The sequence below is a fragment of the Armigeres subalbatus genome, chromosome 1, assembly GCF_024139115.2.
Source record: "Armigeres subalbatus isolate Guangzhou_Male chromosome 1, GZ_Asu_2, whole genome shotgun sequence".
Classification (NCBI taxonomy): Eukaryota; Metazoa; Arthropoda; class Insecta; order Diptera; family Culicidae; genus Armigeres; species Armigeres subalbatus.
The window spans coordinates 7,687,267-7,696,776 of record NC_085139.1 but is presented as its reverse complement, the minus strand read 5'-3'; the positions used below and the strand labels follow the sequence as shown (position 1 = coordinate 7,696,776).

The 9,510-nt window shown below is 42.6% G+C and overlaps 1 protein-coding gene across 1 annotated transcript; it reads left to right on the top strand.

Annotated features, from left to right (window-relative positions):
* Positions 1 to 4,371: 4,371 nt before the first annotated feature.
* LOC134212439 (uncharacterized) lies at positions 4,372 to 6,490 on the top strand. The gene is made up of 2 exons (XM_062690303.1): positions 4,372 to 5,405; positions 5,470 to 6,490. Exons 1-2 carry the CDS (start codon positions 4,372 to 4,374, stop codon positions 6,488 to 6,490), a joined length of 2,055 nt encoding a protein of 684 aa, XP_062546287.1.
* Positions 6,491 to 9,510: the final 3,020 nt, after the last annotated feature.

The window sequence follows — 9,510 nt, the reverse complement described above, 5'->3', positions numbered from 1 at the left end:
TTCGTCGTTGGACCAGACGACTCCGTTCTGGTTTGAGACCGTGTTGCCTCACGATTGGTGCTTTGCGTTCAGGTCTCCTGCGATGATGAACGTGCCGAAGTCGACTTTGAAATGTGTGGGACAGTAAGCCACGATGAACGTGGTGACTCCGACGGAGATGGTGACTTTCACTCCAACGGATTCGATGATTTGAACTTGAAGTCCGGCAGCAGGCGACAGGCAATGTTGCTCCGCAAGGCGATTGCGACTCCTCCCCCTCTGGAGCTTGTTCGATCGATCCTCACCAGCCTAAAACCCGAAATTGTTGCACTTACCTCGGACTTCAGGTGGGTTTCGGTGATGAAAGCCGCGTCAATCTCCATTTCCTGAAGGAAATCGCTAAGCTCGACGATTCTGCTCTTGAGTGAGTAAGCGTTCCAGTTTACCAGATTCAACCTAGAAGCCATTTTCAATGACGAAAAGGCCCAGAGTGTAGATCTGGTCGAACCGGGATTTGCAGCTTCGAAGCCGAGCCGCAAGTTGAGTGAATATCGAAGCAAGCTGCTCCGGGGTGTAGAGCGGAGCGAAATCCTCCGGGGGTAGGGGATGCTCATCTTGCTGTCGGCGGAATCCAGGAGGAGAGAGCGGGGGCCGATGGAGGATGGATCCGGAGGTGCTGCAGCTTGAACCGACGCAGCTGCTGATGCCAGTCGCTTGTGCGGTTGTAACGGTGGGAGGATTGGAATCGCTCGACGGGGAGCCGCGATAGCCGGATAGTTCACCTCGTTGAGTATAGGAAAACGATTCTTCTTCGGTAGCCTTTTTCCGGATTTCCAGGAACTCTGCTCACTTTTGGAACTTTCGAGCTCAGCTTGGAGCTCCTCCACCTCCATGTCATGGAGTCCTCACAGTAAAATCCTTCGTGCCGGGGTGGTCGTGAGTGTAGTACTTATACTTCTGGACCTCGAGAAACTCCACGACGAATTGATAATGGTCCTTGTTTGTCGGGATCACTATGACACCCTCGCTGGAGAGCTGAAAAGTACAATTCAGCCACTTAGCGATCAGCCGGCGAATTTTCAGGCGCAAATCCAGTGGATCACCATTAAAAAAACCGGTGTGTACTTCTACTTGCGCACCAGCGGCAGCTGCGATTGCTGCTTCTTTCGTTTCCTCGGCGGATTTCCGGCATCATCGATTGGCAACGACGAATATACGTTGCTCTGCAAAAGCTGCTTGGAGAGGTTACCTGCGACTCCGAGTGCAGTGCGCTTCGGCACCTTTTCCGCGCCCGAGTCGACCACCGAGTCTCCCATGACGGGTCCGGGAGAAATTAAACTAACGCGACGAGCCGAAAACGTAAACACATCGAACGAACGATAAAAAACTCAAGAAAAAAATGCGCGAGCAAACACGGATCTTTTTATACGCAGGGAAAACGAAGCAGTGAGCCAAAAGGCCCGTACCTCACAATATTTTAATGTCCGTGTTGGGGATGCATGAATGTGATTGATTATTTCTGCTTTTTTTTACCGGGTTTGGAAAGAAATAACATTTTTAATAGTGTTGATAATCTATAGTATCGATGGAATTGACAAATTGCTGGAGAGCTTCCGAATCGATTGATAAGAAAATCTCGAAAACGCTAATAGCGTTTGAAGTCTCTCCTAATTTCGTGTTGGTCTCGAATTTGGAAACCTCCGTTTTACACCCTGTATCCGAGTCTTCCGCTTAGACGTAGTTTACGTCAAAAGTTCGTTGCTATGGAACGACAACGAAACAAATGTCATTTCTTGTTTTTTATGTGTTTGTTATTACCCCCAAGGTGCTCTAGTAGCCTAGAGATTTGAAAATGTCGACATAGGGAGGGTGAATCTTGAACAAAATATGATCAGAAAACATAGAGATAGAGATATATCAAGATAAGGAGATTTTCGAGATGTAGAGAGCAAAAATGTATGTAGATTGAAGAGACCGAAAACACCATCGACATGGGGAGAGATATCGAGATATAGAACGTCGAGTTCCAACATGAAAAACGGAATACCATTGAACAATATTAACTAGTCTTATGACAGGTGAACATAAACTCATTGAGCCATTCTCTTTCGCCACCCAATGACGATAACTGGCATATCTTGTTACCCGGTACATAGTATATCCGATGTCACTACAAAAATCTACTTGTCACGCGTCGATCGTACAAATCGTATGTGACACCCTGACCGATTATCGAAATGTTATGCCAGAGCATTGGATTTGTGGTTCGTAGGTACGTCACGTAACTCCCAACACGTTGCGTCGGTGTAGCATGCTTTGCCTATTCCACTGTGGAGTTAGGTCACTCGTATTAGATTACTTGTTTTGAAAGTGAATTTCGATCAGATCGAGTCCGGACGGCCCTTGTTTTACTTTGAATGGAAGATTGACTTTCCATCTACAGAATCGTCGGATTACAAGATGAATATAAACTTGTTTTGACTATCAACAGTAATCAGACGAAAACAACTTTGCCATTTCATTGAAAAGGAAACCGATCCCGCGCTAAAAATAAACACCCGAAAAACACAATCAAGTTTTACACCCTCCAATCGGACATATGGGTAAATGCCAATTATCGAGAAGAATGTTCAAAACCGAAAAAAAATCAATCTTGGTGCAAACACGCACGCACAGTAACACGCTCAATGCCAACTTGAAAGAACTGGGTGATCTTGGGACGATCGCGAGAAAAAAACAGCGCAGCAGGCGGACAGTGATTGCAAATTATGGATTCAGAATCAGGACTACCCAGAGTCAGAGGTGCATGGTTTGCTTGGATTGTGCGCATAAAAAAGGGGTCGTGACACCACAATATACCTCAAGTGGCGTCCTTCTCCCACGAAACACGATCGGTCCGAACGGATTGGTATGTCAAATTTCAATTCAATTAACTCGAATAAACACACTTGAGGTGGTTCTCGAGGGACTGAGGGCAACACTCATGCGATCTTGAATCATTTTCGGACTAACTCGGTAGTTGAGTCACGTTGTCATAATGCGGCAATTACCGACAACAGTTGCTCACTTGCTTTTCCAACATGACCATTTGTTATACTTCTGTCACGACGTGCCGCCCAAATAATCGTTTGTTTTCCAGCCTTTCAGGTAAGTAGACATGTCCGAAATTGATTAACATGCTATTTATGATACCTACATTTATTAATCTAGATGATCGTAAAGCAATCAAATTCATTCAGAAAACGGTCAAACTTGAGTATTTGTCTTAGTAAATCTTAATGAATCTTCTAAAATCCAGTGGCAATTGTAGAGTGCAGATCGTGACACAGTATCTAGTAACGATATAGACTGTACTAACTTAATGTGACCAGACGTCTCGTAACTAACTGCAACAACCCATGCAAAATCTAATTCGGGACTATAAAACGAAGCCAAGGCCTTCTCTTCTCACTACTATGGCGCTAACTCATTATTATTCATGTGCGAGGCATAAAATGTGTGTAAAATTTGTTGCGATTACCTCCTTTTTGTTCTTTTACAATAAAAAAAACTGTTAGATTGTTTGTGAATAAATTAGCTTCGTAGTCGCGAATTGTTCCGTCGTTTTAAAGGGTGTTATGTCCATATCATTTTTTCATCCCCTTCAAATCCGCTATATGGCCTGGTCTCGTTTTCGGAACAATGGCGGAACAGTAGAGTCAATGGATTCTGATTATCATCCCAAAATTGTAACACAATTTGTTAAATTGAGAAATCCCAGCATGTCGAAAATACCTAATTTTGGTTAAATTTTGTTTTATAAGATGCCGAATCATAACCTTTTTTTCTGAATTTCCTAATTTCTATGAAAAGACCTCAATTGTTTTGAAAATACAATAAAATTAAAATCTTTTCACATTAGGTTTGGATTGCATAAAGTAAAAACAATCAAAACCGTATTATTTTCGCAAGATAATTGGGCAATTTATTTGCTAACAATGTAGCTATACAGCCGTAATCTGAAAAACTGACGTATACGCCATTTTCCAAATATGGTGTTATCGAGTTAGTACTCATCAAGAGCTCGATGAACAGAAAAATAAAAACCCGTAGGCAGTAAATTAGCGCATACGTCACTTTTTCATAAGACAAGAATGTCGAACACTAATTTAATGTGCGTGCCCGACAGTATTATTGATTATAATCGTCAATAATTGCGCCCAACAAGCCAGCACCCTTTCTATAAATGATTTCTGCCTTCATCGCGTACCTTCCCCCGCACCAAATTGGTGTCAGTTCAAATATTTACTCGGTAATTTGAAATTGATTACATACGGGCGATCGGAGAGCAATTTTGTTTATAACTCCGATTCTTTATAAAGCATAGCACTGCAAATACCCCCGCAGGCAAACATGTTGTGGTATATTGTTTTGATTTCCACTCTTAGTCCGGTGCTTGTGGATGCCCTTCCCGAGGACATACTTCTCGAGTCGCCCGAGAATCTCGTGACGATAGTTCCCTGTGTGAAACACCTATGTGACAAGTATTACAAATCCGAACGCGCCATTAAGGGTTCGCTGGGGTTGATTTACCTCAAACCGGACTCGTCGCTGTTCCAGATTAACCTTCTGAAATCTTTTCACGAAGATCCGCGGCATGAGATGGGAATCATGCCGAAGAACAGTCGTCGGCTGCACCCGGATGCTTCGCACGTGACGGATAGGGCCAAAAATTACTTCCTGATGGTGCGTGAGGCTTCCGAGCTAGCTTCCCACATAAGCATGTTCAGAAGATTACCGACGTTGAATCCGTTGGCCCAGGTGGTAATTTTGTTCACCTCGGAAATGACGCCAGAGGTTTTCGAAGTTGAAGTTCGAAAGGCGTTGCAAAAGCTATTCGATTATTGGTTTCTGAATGTCAACGTCATGGTTCAGAGGTACAATACGAGCGTCTTGGAAGTTTGGTCTTGGTTTCCATACGAGAATGGGCGTTGTGCCGATGAAATAATCAACATCCGAATGATTGATGAGTGTGAGTATGTTGAAATAGTCGTTGATGAGCCGGAACAAGTGGATGATACCCGAGAGGACGAAACATTTGTTGAATACCACAATGAAACATTCTTCAATGATTCTTCGCTAACGTTCCCCGACAGTTCTCGGAACACGGAATGGGTGTTTCGGGAGCAGCATTTCTTCTCCGAATTTGAGCCAAAGATTCCCAAATACTTCAACGATTGTCCGCTGAAGGTGTCTACCGCTATTTGGGAACCGTTCGTAGTTGGAAACGGAACGTCTGTTGAGAAAGGTTTTGAAGTGTTGATGATTGAAGCTATTTCCGCTCGTTTAAAACTCATACCCGTGTATAGGATTATTGATGGAGAAAGAGCAACGGCGCGGATTACGGTCAACAAAGACATCGGGTTCTACGCTGATTTGATTAAAAGGTTAGTATAGCTTAATTCGAGGCAAATTCCTTATTTCAATTTTAAGAATCTTTTTCCCAAACAGGCAATCCGACATCATGATCGGTGGTTTGTACGAGAACCCCATCAGCCGGAAGCTTCTCTCGTCCACCATCCCCTACTACCAGGACGACCTAACGTGGTGCGTTCCACCGGCCCGACTAGCACCCAAGTGGCCCAACGTGTTCATCATTTTCAACATCTGGATCTGGATGTTGGCCATAGGAATCATTTTCGTATCTGCCGGCGTTATTGCAGGCTTCAACTTCTTCGAAGAAGGTTACCCGGAGAACTATTCCTGGATGTTGGTACAGTCATTAGCTCTGTCGTTGGGTCTCTCCGCGACTTATTGGCCGCAACGGTTATCCATTCGGCTGTTCCTACTAGTGTACATGTTCTACGGGATGCACTGGGACGTTGCCCATCACAGTTTCCTCATAACCGTCATGACACGACCCCGTTTTGAGAAACAGATCAGTACAGCGGAAGCCGCTATAGAGAAAGCCTTCAGCTTCGTAGGACCGGAGAACACTCTGGTTTTCTTCGATAAGCCGGACCATGTCTCTAAACACGTCGCCAGTGTTTACAAGACATGCCCTGATGTAGATGATTGTCTAGCGCGTTTGAATTCGGAGCAATCTGTAGCGGTGGCAGTTTCCAGAGCACATTCTCAGAACAGCAAGACCATCGGTGAAGCGGAGATGTTCTGCTTCCCTAGGACCGCTAATATACAGACGTACCCGGTGGAAATGATGGTGAAGAAAGACTTTCATATCTTGCCGAAGATCAACGATCTGATTAGAAGGATAAGCGAGTCCGGGCTGCTAGGGAAGTGGCAAGTGGAGAGTAATAAGATCCGTATCGATACGGGTTCGAGCGGCGGAGGTGGCGGTGGTCATGGTGACGTGCAGATTGTTTTGACAGTTGCGCATATCGAAGGCGCTTTTTTCCTGGTGGGCATCGGTTTGGGAATATCTGCGGTCGCATTTATCGGAGAATTGATTTATTTCAGTTTGAAGCAAAAGTACAAATGGAAGGACACAACTTTTAGTAGATTGATTTGTTAGGATTTTGATTGCTTAACGGTAAGATGCATGGCTACCAAGCAAACTGCGCTGGTTGGCTGGATTCGAGTTTGGGGTCTTCTAGGAAATGTGAGATAATGATGAAACACAGAGTATACTACTCATATTACATAGGGGAACGGTTCGCCACTTAATCTCATAGCTCATATTTCCATCCCATCAAAAACAAAGCAATGGAAAGGAATTTGGTTTGTTTATTATTTTTGTGATTTTTTTCACCAGTGAGCACGCATGTTGACAAAAAGAAGCGACGAATTTGGTGCCGTATTTCTTTGTTTAGCGATGAGATGGATATATGTACAGTGGGATGGAGATCGGAACAGTTCCCCTATTACTTAGAGAACTGTTTCCAGAAAAATGGATTCTGTATGTTTATGAACAGAATCTTATTTCTGATGCTACGAAGTTTATCGAAAAGCGTTTAAAGTTAGGCATCCTAAAATAGATTGAAGCATTACTATTTGAATCATCCCCCATAAAACGTGACATATTCTATAAACTGCATTCATGTTGGATTCAGCATTGTAATAAATAGGCTTGAATATCTGTTTCCAGTTATTATCTTGTACAATTTATTCAGTGCAAAGGTGTTAACAATAAACATTACACAACATTTGCAAGCGAGTTCGTGAGGTAGTACCAGGCGGGATTCATGGGCGATCGCTCTAGCTCGGACCAAGTATCTCAAAAATGGCGCGAATACAACGTGCCCACACATCATATATTCATCGACTTCAAAGCCGCTTATGATACAATCGATCGAAACCAGCTATGGTAGCTAAAACGAATACGGGTTTCCGGATAAACTGATATGGTTGGTCGAGGCGACCATAGATGGGAAATCTCGAGTCCTTTTTAAACGCGCAAAGGGTTACGGCAAGGTGATGGCCTTTCGTACCTGCTATTCAACATCGCTTTGGAGGGAGTAATACGGTAATACGAAAGGCAGGGATTGACACGAGTGGTACGATTTTTACGAAGTCCATTAGGCTGTTTGGTTTTGCCGACGACATCGATATTATGGCACGAAACATTAAGCAGATGGAGGAAACCTACATTAGACTAAAGAGTGAAGCAAAGCGGATCGGACTAGTCATCAACACATCGAAGATAAAATACATTTATAGGAAGAAACTCAAGAGAGGACAACGTTAGCCATCCACCATGAGTTCGTTTCGGTGGTGACTAAATCGAGGTGGTTGAAGAATTCGTATATTTGGGCTCGCTGGTGACCTCCGATAACTATACCAGCAGAGAAATTTGGAGACGCATCGTGGCAGGAAATCATACGTACTTTGGACTACCGCTCATTCGACCGGTAGTGCTCTACGAACACGAGACCTGGACGATGATTGTGGAGGACTAACGCGCACTTGGAGTTTTCAAAAGGAAAGTTCTTATTGTTATTATCTAGTTAAAAAGGAAAGCTCTGCATACCAGCTATGCTGCGGCGCATTGTTTATATTTTCAAAAGGGCGTAGTTTATTCTAAAGCGAGGAGAAGTCCGAGGCATTTTATGTTAATTCCGAAACGAGTAGGATTCGTGGTGCTTCGTTGATTCTGGAGCGAGTAGGATTCCAAGGCATTTTTGTTTATTCCGGAGCGAATAGGGCTCTGACGCGCTTCGCTTATCCTGATGCGAATAGGACTCCAACGCATTTTCTGTTCATTACGGAGCAAGTAGGATTCCGACCCCCTTCGTTCATTCCGGAATGTGTAGAAATCCAAGCCGCTTTGTTTATTCCGAAGCGAGTAGGGCACTGAATTTTTTTTTTTTTTTTGGAGCGGGTATTATTTCAAAGCGGTTTAATTTTTCGAGCGAGTAGGGCTCCAAAGCGTTTTGTTTATTCTCCGAGGCATTTTTTTGTCAATTCCGGAGCGAGTAGGGATCCGATGCGCTTCATGTATGCAGGAGCACTTTGTTTATTCCGAAATGAGTAGGACTCCGAGGCATTTTTGGTTTATTCTGAGTTGTTTGGTTTAAGCGAGTAGGAATCGAGATGCTTTGTTAATTCTGTAGCGCGTAAGACTCCGAGGCGCTTTGTTTATTCAGAATCGAGTAGGACACCGAAATATTTTTTACGGAGCGTTTTATTTATTCCGGAGAGAGTACGACCCTGAGAATTTTATTCCAATTCCGATGTAAGAAGGGGAATTTTTCTTTCTTCCGGATTGGTAAGACTTTGAGGCATGGTTTTGGATTGGATGTGGACTATATTTAATTAGAAATTTGGTTGAATTTAGACTTAACATGGATAACGTTCTAGTTTGATGATTTTTTTTGAGTGGATGAAAAGCAGATTTGGTTTGGGTTTGTATTGAATTTTATTTAGATTGGGTTTGGATTTGAATTTTTATTTGGATTAGATTTGGCTTGGGTTTTAATTGTTTTTTTTTTTATTGGATTTGTTTTGGATTTGGATTGAATTCGAATTGAATTTGAATTGGATTTATATTGGATTTGAATTTTGATTGGATTCGAATTCGATTTATTTCAGATTCGCATTGGATTTAAGTAGAATTGGAATTAAATTTTGATTTATTTTTAATTGGATTTTATTTGAATTGGATTTGTTTCATTGGATTCGGATTTGATTTAGGTTGAATTGGATTTCGATTGAATTCGGATTAAACTTAGATTCAGATTGGATTTTAATTGGATTTGTATTTAATTAGGATTGGATTTGGACAGGATTTGGATTATATTGGATTCGGAGTTGATTGGATTTGGATAGACTTCGGATTGGTTTTTATTTGAATTGGATTTGGATTGGATTGGATTTAGAATGGATTTAGATAACATCTGGTTTAGAATTGGATTATGTTTGGTTTGGATTTGGATTGTGTTTGAGTGGATTTGGATGATTGCCAGAAAACTGTTTGCCAGAATGATTTTCGCTAGAAACCCAATTGCCAGAATGAACAAAATACCAGAAAGTCATTCCCCAGAATAGACCATTTACCAGAATGCAATTTGCAGGAATGTACCATTCCCATTATTA